Here is a 21,274-nt window from a genome sequence, read left to right as displayed (position 1 = left end):
AAATTTGAATGCGTGTCTGTTTAGCGTCATTTATAAATAACATCATGTTAACCACTCAGTAGATTTGTTGTGATATTAGAAACTTCAGTTTAACAAATAAACATAGAAACTTAATTAGCTATCAATTATTATTTACCTGGTTAGCGAAGAGAAGATAAAGTTCAGTTTTGTCTTCTGGATCTTTAAATACTTGTCTAACTAACTGCAACATTGGTGTTATACCTTTAAATATTAAAAGTCATTTAATTCAATCATCAAGCATCGTTTTAGTTAAGGATGCATTTATGCAAGATTTAGATAAACAGCAACTATAATTGTTAAAAAAAAGATAATGACAAGCCAACAGTGAGGCTGATGTCCCCCGCCAAAATCCCAAAATAAATAGATGACACATATTAATTAATCCCACATTATTTTTTTCAAAAGTATCGAGCAATCAAACTATACACTAAGTTTCATCACTCTCTATCAGATAGAATCAAGATTATCTTGTCCCAAAGCATCGACCAATGGAATTGATTAGCTCTGCGTAGCTTTAGCTCGAAATGGTAATCATTGAACTCAGTCAAGACATTCACCTAGTGAACATCTACATCAAGTTTAAACATTCTACCTCAATTATAAGCAGAGTTGTTATGTTCCAAAGTCTTGACCAATCAAATTGGTTATTGCTCCTTAGCCTAAGCAGAATGAATCAATAGACAGAGTTTCATCACTCTCACTTAATTATAACCCAAGTTATCGTGCCCCAAAGCATCAACCAATCAAATTACTTATCTCTGTGTTCCAAAGTCTCGGCTAATCAAATAGCTTATCGATCTGCTTTCCCTGAGCAGAAAATGCTCCTTATCGAACTTAGTCAAGGTATTGATGTAATGAAACTGTACACCCAAGTTTCATCACTCTCACTCAATTAGAACTAAAGTTATCGTGTCCCAAAGCTTCAACCAATCAAATTGCTTATCTCTGCTTACCCTAAGCAGAAAATGCTCATCTTCAAACTCCATCAATGTATTGACCTAATAAACAACTACACCAAGTTTGAACATTCTAGCTCAATTAGAAAAAGAGTTATTGTGTCCCAAAAAGTGTGACGGACAGACAAACCCATTTTAATAGTCTCCTGCTTTCTTCGAAAGCCGGGGACAAAAAGGGAGTATTTCAGTCAAATTACTTCATGTACACAGAGTTATGGCCATTTGATAAACAGTGTACATGCAGTTTCGATTGTCATTGCTACTGTTTTTACGATAATAAACAAAGTCTTGATTATCCATTTGTTTTATTTATTACATTATTCACTTGCAATCGTGTTTAAATCCATTGAAAATCAAAACCATCCGATAGTCTACAAAGTTGAACATGGGCTTGGCATGTGAATAAATGTCTAATTAATGCTTTATATAACATTTGAGGCCAAACGAAAGATTTGCTTTAGGCAGATTTAGCTCTTACATAAAGCATTTTTAAAAGGACCCTTTATGGACTTTTATTTACTAGGGTAAGGGGGATTAACTATTCACCATCTGAGAGCAAAAACAAAATCTTACCAGTTCCACCAGCAATCATACCAATTTTCTTTGCAACTTTTGTTTCAGGCTCTGCTTTTTTCTCCGGTTTAATCTTAAATACACCTATAGTAATAGTAGTACAGCTATCAATTAACACCCAGGTTTTTTCATGGAAAATTAAGAATGCTTTCTACATGTATACTGTATGTGAGATATCTTTTACAAAAATGTAGAATAATGAAAACTTAAGCTTTAGATGAAGAAAAATCAATTACCTTTGCCTTCATATTTAAGAAGTCCATTAGGACCTCGGACATCAATATAATCACCAATGGCCATATTCTCTAGATACTGAGATAGTTTGCCACCATTAGGGAACTTAGGATGTACATTTTTAAAGTAAATCTGTAAAAATTATTGTTTAAAATTCATTAATGCCAATCCTACCTAATACAATTTCTACATGCAATTGGGGAAAAAAAATTACATTTAAGTATTGAAAATATATTTCATTGTACATTTTCTTTCAAAGTGCCATCACTTTGCTTTAAAATAAATTGCTATTGCAGTCTGTAGTTTTCATTGTTGTCAATTTTTATTTAGTTTATACTCCATAAAGTTGAAGTCCTCAATTACACAAATGTGACTATAAAGCAATGTTAGTATGTTTTAAACATATAACTTAATCAGTTAAATTATATACCTTAACAACGAGATCCATAAATCCCTTATCATCATCACTAGAGACTGGAGTATAAGGTCTTATTACTGTCTGTCCATCAATACGTACTGTTAGATAAATATGTTGACCTATAAAATACATTAATAAAATAAATTAATGCCAAATACAGTAGCACCATGGGTCGTTTGTCAGACGTGGAAAGTGGGCCAAGCAAATCTGGTCATCACATCCTACATATGACCTATGCACTCTCTTCTTATTACATATCTTAATTCTTAATAGCCTTGTGATCATCTAGTATTTTTAATTGTCTTCTTTGGCCTCCTTTTCACGTTTTTAATTTTCTTCTTACTATCTCCTTGCCGTTAGACAGTTATCTTCTTATTAGTTAAGACGTTTGTCTTACCACGAATAACAATGCATCAGTTTGTTTTCACATTTTATATATCAAGCACTAGTTACATAAGCATAGATTACAATGAAGTCATTCTCTCAATCCCATTCCACCCACTCGCTGGGAGTCTGCTGATAGAAATTGCTACATCTTCTCACTCTGGAATTTAGCGGCTGTCTGACGAATGCGCAGAGATATGATAGTTTTGTAGCTTTGGGTTTGGACTTTCAATTATCTAATTGGTCAAATATTACGTAATTAATTATGATTGGTTAATTAGACTAATAACTTATATGGACAGTGGAAACATACCACCAGAAGTGTCACACATGTTATTTTGTTATTAACCCAGAATTAAATGTTTACCAAGTTATAACTCTTTTTATGTGTCCACACCCGTCACTCATTATTTTAGTACGTTAGATCACTTCTCTACCAAAATAAAACCCAATAATTTGTTAAAGATATAATATAATGCTATCACTACTTTAAAGAGAGAGAGAGAAATGGGGTTTAACGTCCACTCGACACAAACAAGGCCCTTTTGGGACTAACATATGGTTCAATTTTATTTCAATAATTCGCTCGCATGTAGTGGTCTTTAGCAGATGCCAGTGGGAGGAAATTGGAGGACCGGGAAAACCCACGAGGTTGGACAAGCATCCCTACTCCTTGTCACGTACAACCGGGAAATCGAAACCACGCCAGTTGACTCAATGACAGACCTTATGATACAGCGTGCACACGCTAACTATTCGGACATCCAACCCCCCTTAATTTAAAGAGCAAAGATAGGTTGCCAGGCAACAAAACATACGCCCACGGCAGCTATATAGTCCGGGCAGTCAACAAGAGTTGTCGCATATTTTTACTTTTTTCTGTAATGAAACATTTATACCTGTAATACATTAAAATCTGATTAAGAGTAACAACTCATTAAGTAATTATCAGAAAACCATTAGAATTTGTTTGGTTTTTATAAAGTTCTGCCCCATGCTAACGTTTAGTATATGAAACTTTTAACATCATGGATTTAGCTGTTCAAGTCATAAAGATTCATTGAAAATCAATATACTTGTTCGTCTCAAGACCTTAAAGTCTGTGTATCAATCTGAAATCAATCGGATGATAACTTTAGCCTCTAGAGCGTCCACAAGATTTTTCAAAGTGATCAAGGGCCATAACTCTGGCAGTAATTATCGAAATTCGTTGAAAATCAATAGGCTTCTTCGTCTCATGACCTTAAACACTGTGTATAAATTTAAAGTCAATCGGATATTAACATTGACCTCCAGAGCGTCCACAAGATTTTTTGAAGTGATCAAGGGCCATAACTCGAGCAGTAATTATCGAAAATCGCTGAAAATCAATGTATTCCTGGGCCTTGTTCCACAAAATGGTGCAAGAATAAGTATTTATGGAAGTACAAACTTCGAAACAACATAAATTTGTATGTACCCGGTAAGTATAAAACTGTACATAAGCCCTGTTCACATATCACCTGCAGTGCACAGCATTTTGTCCAGTGATCGAAACTAGACTAGATATCCATAACATTTCATCATGGTAAAACGTTGTAATTTTTCTTCATAGTATGAACTATGGCAGAATTTTCACAATGAAGAACTGGCAAATCTCTTTCCATTTATTATATAAAAAGCTAACATAAGAAAACGACAAAACTGAACCAAGAGATTATCCAGCTTCATCGAATACCGCCTACCCCAACCAACCCCCTGCTATTATTTCAGAAGGTGACAGCTACCAGCCCCTTGCCCAAGATTACTTCCCAGCATTAATATTTATATGGGAACATCCCTGAAAATAGTTACACAGATATCTTAATGCTATTTTAATCTTTTTATTACATTACGAATTATTCTTGTTTTCAGATACTCCTGTATCAGGGAATATGATAACCAGTGTCGCATCGCAGTTTGCTAAACAAAAACGACGTAAGTGCGAATCAAATATTAATTTGATTAACAGAAAGTTAATAAATTCTTGTCCTAAATAAATTTGGGGTGAAAAAATGTTGAACAAACATTATTTACCGTTCCACTGCGTACGGACATTTTAATCACCTTCATGTCGGTCGACAAGATTAAAAGTAGTCAAAGATTAGTCAATAAACTAATTGCAAGCTAACATTGTAACAGTCATTCAGTTTACGATCTAACAAAGTAACAAGTACAGACTATTTGATAATCCCGTAAATATACAAGCTTGATAATTATTCATAAAACAATAATTTTTTATCTGTAACCATTTCCGATCGTAAGAATTGACCACGTGTTCCCATCTGGCAACCTATTTGCCATCATACAACATTTTAATCATTTTCCATTTACTGAACAACAAAATATTCCGTAGGCTATAATATGAAAAATGTATCCACCCGAATCGTGCACTGTTATTAGCTATACACATCAGTTTAATTTTTATTCGTTTAACAAACTACTTTGCGACTAAAATGGCCATGGTTCATTTTGACGGGAAAAAGGGCCACGTGGACAAATAACAAAAAGGTAGCGACAATGCATGTATTGCATACGGGTGTCGATGCTTTTTGCTACAGTGGAATTTTTAAATATCGTTTTGTAATGAAGACAATCAATGTTTCGACCAATCTGGTTAAAACACAGATCCTATTTCGTTTCATTTTTATAGTTCAAAATTACGTTTTACTTGTCATTACTACACTTGGATCTGGCAGACTTATTTAACTCGTGTTCTGCTTGAAATGAGGGGTCAGCCAATCAAATGGTCTGTCGAATCTCGTGTTCTGCTTGAAATGAGGGGTCAGCCAATCAAATGGTCTGTCGAATCGAGTGTTTGACCTTTTTTGACCGGAACTGTAGGTAATCCACTAATCAATGCTGATTGGTTAATCAAATGTCTGACGTCATAGGTCAAAAGTCGGTCTTTTGACCCCGACGTGACCTATCGCTATAACTTGTCAGATCTTTTTGTAATGTAGGCCATCGAAAGTATAAAAAAACGAAACAAAATATAGATCTGTATTTTAATGAGATATTTTGCTTTCATTTTCTGCCATATAAAGAAAGACATGTAATTTTGAAGGACTATTACTGGCGTAAATGTGAAGCAGGTAGCCTACCGTCGTAGGGTCGGCACGCTTTTACTCTATCGTATTATGAAAACACCTAATTTTCTAGGAATATTATGAACGTAAATTTGAGAACTCTACCGAAATTGAATCTGAAAAATTGCGAGGTGTGCCAATTGTAGGCCATACCGGTAGAAATTATGGCCTGCAGAAATCGTTTAATACAATACCATGAAATTTAAATATTTGCTATTCAATCAAGAGAAACTGCTGGCAATTTTCAGATTGATTAGCACTTTTTCTGTAAATATCCAATAAGTGCTAATCAATTTATTTTTCTTATCATATACCCTGTCCTGTATCAGTTAAAATGGATTCATGACCCATTTTTATTTTTAAAAAAAGTAATTATCGTTAATCACCATTTCCCCTGAAACAGGAAATTTGAAATCAAAAGTGTACTCTACGATCAGTTATTGAGTACAAACCCTGATAAATGGTACTGGATAATAAGACATTACTATATGAGATAAATGTAGTGCCTTGAAATGTGATGTTTGTGACAAGTCAAGTAGCCTTTGATAATATTAAAACACAAAAATAAAAACCTCCCTCCCGCATGGGAAGGATTTTCAGAGAACCATAATATTTTTTTTTTTGTATGGCCTAAAGTATGTTTTTATAACTTCCAATGCTTTGTCTGTGACGTCTGTTCCAAGGGAGGTAAACACAATTTACAATGTCATTTCCCTGTCTTCATTAGTCCAGTCAGTGCAGAACAGTAAGACGTTAAACCCCCATTTCATTTCACCTTCAGTTTCCAACCCTGGTTCAAGTCAAACTATATTCTGAATTTTTTTTCTACGTGTACAGGATATGAATACTGATTAATCACAATAAATATCTTACCAACTGGTAATCCAAGTATATGTTGTGGTGAAGGAAGAGCAAATCGAAATCTTCTTGTATCATGGCTGATCTCCTGTAATAATCAATTTCAACATTATTTCATACAAGAATTAAATGGCTGCTTTGTTGTCTCATGTTCCAAAATTAACACCTGATTGTCCAGTGTTCAAAATTAACATTTGACTGTTAGTCTAACTAAGACCAACACACTTTCTGTTTGCCGAATAAAATATTCAAATGACATTTTTGGGATGTTTGAATTCCTCCACATTTTAACATATAATTTTAGAAAGTTATTTACATCAGCAAAGATAGGTTGCCAGGCAATGATACATACGCCCACAGCAGCTAAATCGTCGGAGCAGTCAACAAGAGTTGTCGCATATTTTCACTTTTGTAAGTTGTGTAACATTTATAATACATGCAAATCTGTTAAGAGTTACAACTCCTTAATTATCAGATAATTTTTAGAATTTGTTTGGCCGATGCTAACGTTTAGTATACAAAACATTTAATATCAATATACTTGTTCGTCTCAAGCAGGACTGCCGACAACCAGTATCATAGCGCAATTTGCGATATATATTTTGTCCGTTGCTAACCAAAAATTAAAATCTAACGTTTTTGATTCGCAGATACTGCGAATCATTAATATGCCTGTCATTTTGGATATTGGCACAAGAATAATCCACATTTTGAAGACTAGAAGGCTTACTCAACACTTTCAATGTGTATAAAATGTTGAATAAAATTTTATAAACAAAACTCAATTCTCCGTGTGACATTTTCTTCTCGAACTACCCAGACACAATAATATATAACACAGGGACATAACTCTATGAATAGGGACTATTAAACCGGAAATAGGGAATCAAGTAGTACCACTCACGTTGCGAGACATCAAGTAATTATATAGAGCGAAGCTCTAAAGCACCGCGAAGTGCGGTGCTTGAGCAAAGCTCTTTTCCGATAACACAGGAGCGTAATTGAAAATGTCACCCACAGACTGTTGATTAAAAAAAAATTCAGCCGGAACCGGATACACTGGGCAAAACAGGCAATGCGCATGTCAACTTACCAAATCTCGTCCAAGCAAGATCACGTAACTAACAAAAATAATTCTATCCACCAAATCTCACCCAAGCGAGATTACGCGCCTCATAGAACTATTTCTATGACGCGTCTAATCAATGACGTCACATATTTTTGACGTCAATGAAAATAATTCTCACACTTTTTTGTTCTTTCTTAAAAAACAAAATTAATGTATACAATTTAGATCTAAATGAAAATCAATTTGGAAAAACTAAATTATTTAACATTTTTTGTATCACTTGAGAAAATTAATTATGAAGGTTTTATATTTGACAATAATCAGCTTCGCTCTACTCAGGCAATGCCTGTTACATATTATCAGTGACCGCCCTAGGCTCTTAAAACCTTTAGCCAAATTTTTAGCCAATTCAAAATTTTATTAGCCAATTCAGAAAGTTTTAGCCAAATATTTTATATCATTTTTATTCATATGTTTGTTAATTAAAAATGAAAATAAATGTGTGTGTGTGTTTGTTGTATTTTACGTCCGCTTCCACCGAGGTGATATCGCGGACAAAATAAATGTTTAATATGTACTTTTATTTTATGATCAGTAGTGGAATATCGCGTTTTATCAGTGAAATAAAAGTGTTATTCCACTGGCTAGTTGTTTTTACCTAAAATGATTGTAAAATCATAAAATAAATAGAACATTTGTCGTTTTGTCGTGAATAACATATTTTATTTCATCTCTAAGCAAGAAAACGTTTATGTTTTCACTCATGCTACGCATTCGTGAAAATATAAGTTTTCTTGCTTCTCGATGAAATAAAATATGTTATTCACTCTAAAACGACAAATATCCTCTATATATAGTACACAAGAATATTATTTTATCTCCTTGTTCATGCAAAAGTTCACATTATTGAGAGAATGAATGCAGATAACAAAAAAATGTTTATAGGACGTACTTCACAGTCACATGATTTAATTTACTTCATCGTCATAACAGAAAAGACACGACGATTCTTTTTAAGACACCGCTGATTTGAAATTTATGTCCGGTCCATCCATTTTTATAAGCATGAGGTCATTGAGGGTTAGCTCGACGGTCTCGGTTAAAGGTCTAATTTTTGTCCACATGTTGATGAAGCCAACGAAGGACTTGCGTCCGAGATGACACGCTCACTCACGGAAGTAGATTCTGGACTAACAGTAGTCGTAGGAAGGAAAAAGGAATCTATCCTTATTTTGGGTTTACTAGTATTAGTTGTCATTAATGTGCGTTTTATTTATTTGCTGCGTAAGTAAAGAAAACTTGTAGTGAAGCGAATGTAAACAACGCAGTGCCACACAAAAGGGGCGTAACTGTGTTTTATAGTCTCCAGACTCGATCTTTCGGTCGTTTTAATGCGTAATATTGTAACATTGACTGATTTGCGACTTGTAAGATTGAGACTAGAGTAATTAATGTACTAAAAATAGACACTCCATCGAGTCGATCGAAAGAAGCGTTTAACGAGACGATTTCAAGTTTAATATTAGCAGATTTACGAAATAACACTCTCTAAAATTCATTCGCCAAATTTTTCGCCAGTATCATCACTTTATTCGCCAATAAAAATAATTGTCGCCATTGGCGAATTGGCGAATGTCTAGGGCGGTCACTGTATTATCATATTCATTTTGAAAAAAATAAATCCAGTGTATCCCCCACGCATTGTAAATAAAATATAAAAAAATAAATACATGCTAAATAAAATATAACAAGCCAACAGTGAGGCTGATGTCCCCCGCCGAAATAGGAAAATAATTAGAGGACACATATAAAAATCAAATTGCGTATCGCTCTGCTTACCCTGAGCAGAAAATGCTCATTATCAAACTTAGTCAAGGTATTACTGTAATGAAACTATACACCAAGTTTCATCAATCTCACTTAATTAGAACTAAAGTTATCGTGTCCCAAAGCATCAACCAATCAAATTGCTTATCTCTGCTTACCCTAAGCGGAAAATGCTCATCTTCGAACTCCATCAAGGCATTGACCTAATAAACACATACACCAAGTTTGAACATTCTAGCTCAATTAGGAAGAGAGTTATTGTGTCCCAAAAAGTGTGACGGACAGACAGACGGACGGACAGACGGACAGACAGACGGACAGACAGACGGACGAACCCATTTTAATAGTCCCCTGCTTTCTTCGAAAGGCGGGGGACAAAAAAAATAAATACATGCTAACGTATTGTAAAATGATAAATCAAAGTAAAAATTCCCGTAAAATATTATTGTTTATATCGCGTGTGTCTAGTTAATCGAGGTGCGCCCGACACGATAAAAAGAAGACGAAATTGTTTTCTAACGAAGATTTCTAAAATGAGTGAGGCTTCAGAAGTCACTGTCAAGAATTGGCTTCAGACGTAAGACCTAACTAAATGTCTACATCACATTCACAAACTGTCACAAGTAGCCTACTTGTGGCAGTGCTAAAAAAATCTAAAAATAGTCAGAATGGAATCTAATCATATTTGTTATGAATTAAAGTAATATCTTTTTATTTTGGTGTTTTACGTTGAAACTGAAAAACTGCTAATCAATTTTTAAATTTGCTAATCAAATTTGGCAAAATTGGACTTTTTGATTAGCAGCGCTGCAAATCAACTGTGAAAAATTACCGACAGCCCTGGTCTTAAGACCTTAAACTCTCTGTATCAATCTAAAGTCAATCGAATCCATTATATAGGAGTAAACACGGTGTATAAATTAGTGTTGAAACTACTATTCGGAAATTCGTTAACGGATACAAAATAAGGGTTATCTGAATCATTTTACTATCCGTTTACCCAATCGTTACAATATATTCAAACATTCCGTATGCTCTATATTTAGCCATTTTTACATCTGATTACTTTGAAATTTTCCCCAATGCAATTGATCATGTATGCAGCTCTGAGCATAATTAATGTCAACATTATGCGTATTAATGAGAGATAGCAACTAATAAAATTGTTATGCATAGTCGATGGGGTCCGGAGCACATGTGACGTCACAGATGGAGTTGATTATTCCAAAAATTGTGCAAAGATTTCGGCTAAGAAAATTGCTGTCGTTACAATGCATATCTGCATAGACTCAAGGCTCCAAACCCGTTTGACTCTATAGTTTAAGGGGTTTTTTTAAAACTAATGAGGGCTTTGGGAATAATTCTATTGGGTTATGGGGGTGTATGCGCTAAATTTTTTATTAGTTTTTTGCAGTAGGGGTGCCACAGCTAAAAAGATTGGGAATTCCTCCAGGTTTTCACTTTCTGCCCTGAGTTTAAAGGCAAAGAATTATGCTACTATTTCTCATACTTTGAAAAGTGGCTCTTGGAAAGTCTTTTTTGAAATCTACAAGGAGCTCACGATTGAAAAGTTGTAAAAATACCCAGTCATCTTTACTGAGGATCGATTCTGCCAAATCACCACAATTCAATGTGCAAAAAATTCGCCAGGCCTCTAGTTCGAGGAAAGGATCAACTCCTTCACAAAAAGCCTCCCAGTCACTCATGGTTGGGAAAGGTATAGGGCAGGGCGATCTGTCATTTTTATCTTCCACTGTTTACATTTTGCAAGGAAGGAAAATAATCAATAGAATTTCCGTTTTTGGTCATAATTATGGTCTTGATTTTGCGTAAAAGAAGAAATCATGTTATTCAGTAACAATAAGCAAAAAAATGTTACACGCACTTTTTTCCGTGCAACATATTTTGTAACACACAGTCTACAAAATCAACACGCATTTTGCGTGTTTGCGTCCGTCAAATTCGATCCCTGCGTCTCATTGCAAGTTAAACCTAACACACTAAAGCAAAGATACGCTAAACAGTAAATCTTATGCAAGAACCGATAGGAAAGCAAACATGGATAGAATAAAGCAAGACGCAGCAGTTTTCATCAACCCTTCCTTGAAGTGTCAAATTTGACAATGAACCCCTTCCACGCGGTATGGCGCTATTGCACGTCGCACATGCAGCTCAGTGGTTCTGTTGGGGCGATAAGTTCTTCATCTGTGAACATACTCTCAATGCCTGTCAAGTGTCCATGACTATTTATCATATCACAACCAGCATAGGTATTTATTTGCATTTCAATATCCCCTACTTTTTTTGAAGAGTATATTATTTAAACTTTTTATAAAATCGGATAAAAAATTGTGACCTCTAGAGAATCCACAAGCTAACAAGCCAACAGTGAGACTGATGTCCCTCGCCGAAATCCCAAAATAAATAGATGACACATTAATTAATCACACATTTATTTTTTTCAAAAGTATTGAGCAATCAAACTATACCCTAAGTTTCATCACTCCCTATCAGATAGAATCAAGATTATCTTGTCCCAAAGCATCGACCAATGAAATTGCTTAGCTCTGCTTAGCTTTAGCTCGAAATGTTAATCATTTAACTCAGTCAAGAGATTCACCTAATGAACATCTACATTAAGTTTAAACATTCTACCTCAATTAAAAGCAGAGTTGTTATGTTCCAAAGTGTAGTCTTGAACAATCAAATTGCTTACCGCTCCTTAGCCTAAGCAGAAAATTCTCACCATCGAACTTAGTCAAGGTAATGATATAATGAATCTATATTCGGAGTTTCATCACTCTCACTTCATTATAACCAAAGTTATCGTGCCTCAAAGCATCAACCAATCAGATTGCTTATCTCTGCTTACCATAAGCAGACAATGGTCATCATCGAACTCAATCAAGGCATTCACCTAATGAACGCCTACACCAAGTTTGAATATTCTACCTCAATTAAAGGAGAGTTACTGTGTTCCAAAATCTCGACCAATCAAATTGCTTATCGCTCTGCTTTAACCCTCAGCAGAAAATGTTCATTATCGAACTTAGTCAATGTATTGATGTAATAAACCTATACACCAAGTGTCCTCACTCTTACTTAATTAGAACTAAAGTTATCGTGTCCCAAAGCATCAACCAATCAAATTGCTTATCTCTGCTTACCCTAAGCAGAAAATTCTCATCTTTGAACATTCACCTAATACACACCTACACCAAGTGTGAACATTCTAACTCGATTAGAATGAGAGTTATTGTGTTCCAAAGTCTCGACCAATCAAATTGCTTATCGCTCTGCTTACCCTGAGCAGAAAATGCTCATTATCGAACTTAGTCCAGGTATTGAATATTGATGTAATGAATCTATACAACAAGTTTCATCACTCTCACTTAATTAGAACTAAAGTTTTGTGTCCCAAAGCATCAACCAATCAAATTGTGTTCAAAGCATCAACCAATCAAATTGCTTATCTCTGCTTACCCTAAGCAGAAAATACTCATCTTCAAACTCCATCAAGGCATTAACAAAATAAACACCTACACCAAGTTTGAACATTCTAGCTCAATTAGGAAGAGAGTTACAATGTATTTTGTCCCAAAAAGTGTAATGGACGGAGAGACGGACGGACAGACAGACAGACAGACAAACACATTTAATAGTCCCCTGCTTTCTTCTAAAGGCGAGGGACAAAAAACCTGATTTTTCGTAGTCAGGGACCTTAATCCAGGAAGTTACAGTCTGATATGCGCAAATAAAGATACATTTTAAGTTTCATCAAAATCTGATAACAATTGTGACTTCTAGAGGGTCCACAACCTTGGTATGACATACTTTTACACTTTTTGCGTACAAGGAGCGGCCATTTTGACTGGCAGTTTGGGTCAGATTATTACGAAATTTGAACTCAACCTTCTTTGATGCCTAACGGTAATATATTTAAACATTCTTTTAAAATTGAATACAAATTGTGACTTCTTGCGGATCCACAAGCTAAAAATGTGGTTTTCAAACAATCAGGGGTCAATTATGAAGCAAGTTCAGATATGCTCGATTATCGAAAGGAACCAGAATCTTTGTAAAATATACATAAATTTAAAGTTTCATCAAAATCAAATAAAAATTGTGACCTCCAGAGGGTCCCCAACCTTGATATACCATATCATATTTTTACACTATTTGCATACGATGGGCGGCCATTTTGTCCGGCAGTTTTGGTCTGATTTTCATGAAATTCGAAGTTAACCATTATTAGGCTGTAACGGTCACATATTCAAACTTTTTTTTAAATCGCATAAAAATTGTGACCTCTAGTGGGATCACAAGTTAAAAACGTGATTTTTCATACAATCAGGAGCCATAATTCAGAAGTTACGATCCGATATGCCTGAAAATCAAAAGGAACCAAGTTCTTTGAGTTCTTTGGGTTGTCCACAAGCTAAAAACATGATTTTTCGTACAATCGGGGGTCATAATCCATTAAAGTTATGGTCCAATTACATGCAAATATCCAAAGGAACCAAGATCTTTGGGACCTATTTTTCATGTTTCGTCAACATCGGATAAAAATTGTGACCTGTAGAGTGTCCACAAATAAATTGTGGACGGACGGACAGACGGGGGCAACAGCATAATAAGTCCACATGAAAATGTGGGCGTATAAAAATGGAATAGGAAATAAATGGAATGACATTTTTAAGTATTTTAGTTGTAGTCAAATCAGTGGACAGAATTTGAACTCGATAACTAACAGCTAGCAGTATCTGTTTACATAATCAAAGTATAACCAGCGGTTGCCAGGCATGATACATTTTGCAAGAGATGTATAGAGAACAAGCTAAAAAAAAGGCAAATTTTTATACAACCTGGGGCCATAATCCAGGAAGTTATGATCTGAAATGCGCGAATATCGAATTTGGGATATTAAGATATATTTTAAGTTTCATCAAAATTGGATAAAAATTGTGACTTTTAGAGTGTCCACCACCTTGGTATTACATAATTTTACACTATTTGCGTACAAAAAACGGCCATTTAGCCAGGCAGTTTTGGTCTGATTTTCACGAAATTTGAATTCATCCTTCCTTACGGTGTAATGGCGATATATTCAAACATTGTTTTAAACCAGATAACCACAAGCTAAAAACGTGATTTTTCGTACAATCAGGGGCCATAATTCAGGAAGTTATGATCCGATATGTGCAAATATCGAAAGGAACCAAGATCTTTGGGTTATAAACATGCCACTCAAACAATTTATAAACATGCCTTTCAAGTTTCATCAAAATCAGATGAAAATTGTGACCTAAAAATGTGATTTTTCGTACATTACAATCGGTGCCATAATCCATGATGTTTCAATCCGATACATGCCAATATTAAAAGGAACCGAGATCTTTTGGAGATAAACCTATATTTCAAGTTTCGTCAAAATCGGATAAGAATTGTGACCTGTAGAGTGTCCACAAACAATTGTAGACGTTCGGTCCGGACAGACAGAAGCATCGACAATATACGTCCAAATGAAAATGTAGGCATATAAAAAGACAAAAAAGTTCTAAAGCAGATGTTCAGTTCTAAAGTAGATGTATGATGTTGAAAGTTTAAAATACAAAATTATTTTGTTATAGCATTATAATAATACCAGTAAATCCATGGTAAGAAATTCATGAATGTACAAACCAAAATTATTCATACGAAATACAGAAAAGCACAAAATGGCTGATACATGAATGTGTACAAAGTGTCCTAAATATACATATTTTGAATAGTTCCTGGGATATGATATGGAATGATAAACATGTGTAATTAAATTTCTTCATATGAGAATCGTAGTTTGCGCCGGTTGCACATAAACATAAATATTGTGTATAACTTCATTCCTACCTCTTTATCTACAAGACGAAGGGGAACTTTCACATCAGGATCTTTTAACGTAACCTGTGCTGACTTCTTTTTACCGCCAAAGAGAAAAATCTTTGCTAATACAGCTGTCACTGCAACAACTCCTGCCCCTATTAAAATGGGTACACTCTGAAATAAAATGAAAATATCTTTTAATTGTAATTCAAGCACTTTTATGTTACTAAATAAATTCCAATAAGATTAAGTTGCATTATGAAAAAAAATGAAATGAAATGGGGTTTTATGTCCTACTCTGACTGGGCTAATGAAGACGGGCATGCGCCATACAGTGTGCCCGGGCACGGCACTATGGCCTACTCTTATATCGAATTCCAACTGCCAAGGGATCTTTTACATGCATGCCAATGTATACACGGGACCTCGGCTTTTCATTTCATCCGAGTGACTAGACAGCTGTCCTTGTCAGGCCCTCCACCCTGCACAACTGACACGGGGAAATCATGTCAGAAAATCCCTATGAACTTTCTTGCCCAATGGAGGGATCGAACATGTGACCTCCAGGCTAGGAAGCCAGCATTTTAACACTTAGCCTCTGTGGCTCCAAGATGCATAATGCAATTGCTACACCAGTCTATTGCGGGTCTTTTTAGGGGGTGAGGGCATCAAATGTTATGGCCACAATATTGAATGGATTGAACACCTGCGCCATTTAATAATACAACTTTAAAAAATGGATAACCAAAATTTTGTTTTTGATCATAGCAATGGTACTTGACAATCAAGACTTCAAACACTAATAAATTCAGTAATTTGACTGAAATTTTCAATATTTCATTTTTCATTATCATAGCTCTTTATTTAAATCTTCAATAATGCATTTTTAAACCCTACATTTGTTATGTTAGTAGTAGAGTACGGAACCTATTCCTTGTATTCAGTAAAAAAAAAAGTGTGGTTTTCATATAGATATATTTATATAAAGGAGATAAAATTTTGGGTGTGATAGTCGTTACACATTTGTTTCAATTATATCAACACTTTGTTAAATATTATAAAGCAGTCCTGTTCCATGCCAAGGTAAGTCAAAGGTGATACATGTACATGCTGTCTGTGATGCAACCACTGTATTCAACAACAGGTTGCAGACAATATAGGATATGGTCAAAACCTGTCTGAGCTGACTGAATTCAAGCCAGGAGATTAAATTATCTACAGTACACTAGGGACCGGGTATCATTCAGATTTGATGAAAAAAGGAAAGAAACTGACTTACCTTCTATAATCTAATACACATATTCAGTTAATAGACTGCCATGCAGAAAGTGTTAAATACCATCAAGATTCATCAAAAACCGCCCAGTTTGTGCTACCGTTTAGTTTGACATCGGTTGTCTAGTTTATGAAACTAAATGGTCATAAACTGGATGACCAGTATCAAAACTAAACTAAATGGTCATAAACTAGATGACCGATGTTAAAACTAAAGGGTGTTTCTTAAACTAAACGGTAGCACAAACTGGGAGTTATTTGATGAATCTTGATGGTATTTAAAACATTCTGCATGGCAATCTATTAAAGATACATTATGGGAGATAAGTTAAAGAGATGGCAGTTCTCGCAATAATAGTTAAAAATTAGATAGTGTAACGGTAATTTGCTGAAAATTTCAGTCAAATTGATCCACTATGAGCCGAGAAAGAGAGAGAGAAATTTTTGCATAGTCTCGGTCATCATTACTAAAATCATTTTATAAACAGCATAGTCTCGATTATCCACTTTTTCTGATTTAATTATCAACGGCCGTTAGCGGCATATAGGAATCTAATCCTGCCAACATCGAAGGCTAGCCTTGACATCGAGAGTTTATTATGGTCTGGATAAGTTAATTAATGTCTAATTGATAATTTAGATAACATTTCAGGCCTAAAGAAAGACTTGTAATAAGCAGATTTTGCTCTTGCATAATGCATGTTTAACTGAATATGTGTATTAGATTATAGATGGTAAGCTCAGTTTCTTTCCTTTTTTCATCAAATCTGAATGATACCCAGTCCCTAGTGGTAGATGTTTTGATATTGTTTTCTTAATTAAATGTTAAATTTATTTGAGTAAGCTGACATTTTAGTGACCTATGTATATAAAGATTGTAAATATAAATACTACATATACAACATGAAATTTTGTTTGTTCTAATGTGTCACCTAAGTTAACACATCCTTATACAGTGTATTATACACAAACATAGTTCAAATTTTCATGCCAATCTAGATCAGTGGTTCTCAACCTTTTTTTGCCAATGGCAGACCTTGAAACACATGAAAAAATAGCGGCAGACCTGGCTAAATATGTATGAAAAATATTTGAATTTTGCAAAATAAAAAATACAACCGTAGACAGAGACTGGTCATAGACACATAGAATGACTCAAACTAAGTAAAGAAAAACACAGCTATGAACTTATCAGTAGACACCAGTGAATACTCAATTGGGATCACATGGTTTTTCACATTTTCTTACTGTGCCGATCAAAATTTTGTGGCACACTTAGTAAGATCTTGTGGCACACTGGTTGAGAATCACTGATCTAGATTGAAGGCACATAATAAAATTATTCATCACTGGTCTATAGACATGTATACTGAGACATGAGTTTGTATATATTACGGTACTAAATAATAAATACAGTAGACTCCGTATATAACGGACGTGCATACAACGGACAATCGCTTATAACGGACACAACAGTTTGGTCCCGATTTTTGTAATAGAAATTTCTGATTTTTAAAGTCTTTTATAGCAGACACTGTATAACGGACAATCGTTTATAACGGACGATTTTCATCGGTCCCTCATCGACAAATCAATGTAAAAGTCCATTTTTATAACAGATTCTCGATTAAGCAGAACAGAATGATGATATTACTGATTTTCTTCGTGTTTCTGGCGGATTCAAGCAGACCTGCATTACAGACTTTTTCAATTAAGCTTGTTTATTTTGAACATCCATAATATGTGAATACATACATGACTTTTATGTAAATACATGTATGTTCTGTAGATTCTGCATATGATAAATGTTATTTCATGGGATGGTGTTACCTTCTGGTCGCTAATTCAGGGTCGATAGCAGATTTTTTGTATAACAGACACCGTTTATAACAGACGATTTCTTCCGGTCGCAAGGTGTCCGTTATATGCAAAGTTTACTGTAATACGAATATCGAGAAGGAATCTGGGGCGTAACGGTGGGGGGGGGGGTCTCCAGGAAAAAATTAGTGCAGTTACTGCAGTCGATCTCAAAATTATGCATTAGCAACTAAATGAATAAATTATCTGTGTATTTATGTATGATTGCTTTGATTGGATATCACAATACGAGCCAGTTTTTCAAAGCTCAAATTAGTAAAAATTGTTATGCATGCAGTAATGAAACAAGAACGCCTCAATGAACTATCAACTCTTGCATTTGATTGTGACCAGACGGACATGATCGATCTGGACAAATCACTGATTGGGGGTCAAACTTGACTGAGCGTGTCACTCACATTAGGTGATTGTGTATTATTAGTCGGCCTCATTTTTGGTACCCCCTGCCTAGAAATGGTTCCACTACTGATGTCTTGCGTCTTACTCCAGCCACAGTAGTGGACCGTCCTACGGCCTTCCTTTGCGCAAGTTTTGTAGTCATTTGACTACAAAAATGTTTCTGGCCTATAACTCCATTAATTTCCAATTACATTGGCCTCAAACTGTACTGCACATAGCTTAACATATAATAAACCAATTCCCATTTTAATAAAGGTGAAACCTTACCACATAATTATATGATTTGATTTACCCCAACTGCAATGCAAAATTTTTGTTCAGTTAAAATGGGGGCCGTACCAGAATCATATGATATTATATCACTCGAAAATACAGAAAAACTGTTCGGTATTATAAGATTATGATTTCTGTGTTCCACTCTTCACTATTTGTAACATAATCACCTTATTTCCATGCAAACTATGATATGTGTTGAAAATTTTTCACCTGAACCTAATTTTACTTACGCAACAGAAAAACTGTTCGGTATGATAAGATTATGATTTATGTATTCCACTCTTCACTATTTGTAACATAATCACTTATTTCCATGCAAACTATCATGATATGTGTTGAAAATTTTGCACCTGAACCTAATTCTACTTGCGCAAAGAATCGAATAGTGTATCAATTGCAGCCGTACATAAGAATTATCTCGGCTGAAAATTTCAGCTACCGGTACCCCCTGCCCAAATCAAAATCAACATGGGGGGGGAGGGGGGGCTTACACATGTATGTGCCATCCGATCGAATATCAAAAACACAAAATACCTAAAGATGAAACAAAATTTACATATTTATTTCCATGGAATCAAAATACACTGAGATATTTAAAAACATGAAATAGGGCCTAATTATGCAGTCATATTTCATTGCAGAATCACCTTTCGACTTGATTTCAAGTGTTATGCTATCTATATCGTAGGCTATTTATATCCATGACACGTAATTGGTAATCTATCTATCATGCCTGATTGAATCTATATAGTTTGTATATGTATAGATTGTGAAAAGGTGTAGTGAAAATATGGAATTACAAGGTTATTGTTGACTGGGTTAGTGGGTAGACTATGCTGTGCATTCACATAAACCTTCACCAAGGGCAATATATTCTAGCAAACAAATACACTTACAATAGTTGCTGCCCTACTAAAACCTGACATTTTGTTCACTTCAATGCTCTTGAAACAGTACAGAAAGTCAAAATAATTTACGCTCTTCCTTCTCCCTACACACTGTCACTTGCCATGATGTGAGGTATGTGAATGTTCAGACAAAATATCACTTTTTTGAGTGACCTCACAGTTTATGAGCAGGATGAGTCATGTGACCTGAATGATACTAAAAATAACATGCATGATAGAAACAGCTTAGGTTGCCTTCGAGTGCTAGTGTATGGTCACGACTAGACGACAAAGTATAGTTCACTACAGCCAAACGGAAGCTAGTTCGACCATAGTTGTCAAAATGGACGCCGCTCTCTTCAATAAAATACTTGTTTTAAAAAATTCCGCTTTGCAAAAGTATAAATGCTAATGATTTTAATAAATTCAATAACTATTACTAACATGATACCATCCGACCGTCAATAAATTGAATAATATAATGGGTTTTTTTAAAGTTACAATTTCATATTTTCTAAGAAAGTCAAAACATAATTATTTCTATTTCTTTCGCTCAATAGGTACGATCATAGGTTATCTTTCTCACACTTAAAAATCTTCCCACCGGAAATAACACAATTACCTCCCTTGTTTTCCTATTCCCCACCATGAATAGCTATCTTCAAACGTTTGAATTTGAAGTTAAAAATAATGAAGTATAGGATTATTCAGGAGCTAATTAAGTCGCTAATATTTGGGACCTAGAAATTGACACAAATGGGTCGCAACACATACAATAATATAATATGAATGTATATAAATTGATTTACATCCAATCGTTTCTGTTTTTACTGTAATTTCTAATCAGTTAGGTTCAGCGAAATACGCCAGTATTCTCAATCAAATTTCAATCTCTAGCGTCTGGTTATTCCAGTCTATGCCGATAGTATTTATTGGGCATGCTCTCCAGATAAGAATATAGCATCACCGTGTGACATGACTTGTGGAATATGCCTAGCCTCGTTTTTCGAATCCCTTATTACAAATAGCGCTGAAACGCATTATGGTACACGATTCGTGTACCAATTGTAAAATGTTTATTTTGTCTTAAATATTGGATATCAGAAGGCCATCTTTTCCCGGTAAGATCACAACATCAATAAATAAATCTTGTTTTCAATGTCGAAGTTTTTGGATGATATTGAGTTAGAGACTTAGCTACTTTAAAAAGTAGGACTGTTTATAGATACCATCTATTTTAGGGCTTTATTTTA

General features: G+C 34.8%; 1 protein-coding gene across 2 annotated transcripts in view; it reads right to left on the bottom strand.

Annotated features, from left to right (window-relative positions):
- The window catches only part of LOC126823318 (NADH-cytochrome b5 reductase 3), a 32,933-nt gene that overhangs the window by 6,672 nt on the left and 4,987 nt on the right, over positions 1-21,274 (bottom strand). The window contains exons 1-7 of one of the 2 annotated variants that reach the window (XM_050552076.2): positions 20,031-20,223; positions 15,334-15,480; positions 6,567-6,639; positions 2,215-2,321; positions 1,787-1,916; positions 1,551-1,634; positions 137-222 (exon numbers count right to left, since the gene is read on the bottom strand). In XM_050552076.2, coding sequence (XP_050408033.2) covers positions 137-222; positions 1,551-1,634; positions 1,787-1,916; positions 2,215-2,321; positions 6,567-6,639; positions 15,334-15,480; positions 20,031-20,060 — 657 coding nt within the window. In that variant the 5' untranslated portion in view covers positions 20,061-20,223. Of the gene's footprint in view, positions 1-136; positions 223-1,550; positions 1,635-1,786; positions 1,917-2,214; positions 2,322-6,566; positions 6,640-15,333; positions 15,481-20,030; positions 20,224-21,274 lie in introns of those variants that run through there. The other variant, XM_050552078.2, reaches the window with a different exon arrangement.

Source organism: Patella vulgata, chromosome 6, assembly GCF_932274485.2.
Source record: "Patella vulgata chromosome 6, xgPatVulg1.2, whole genome shotgun sequence".
Classification (NCBI taxonomy): Eukaryota; Metazoa; Mollusca; class Gastropoda; family Patellidae; genus Patella; species Patella vulgata.
This window is presented reverse-complemented; position numbering and strand designations above follow the sequence as displayed.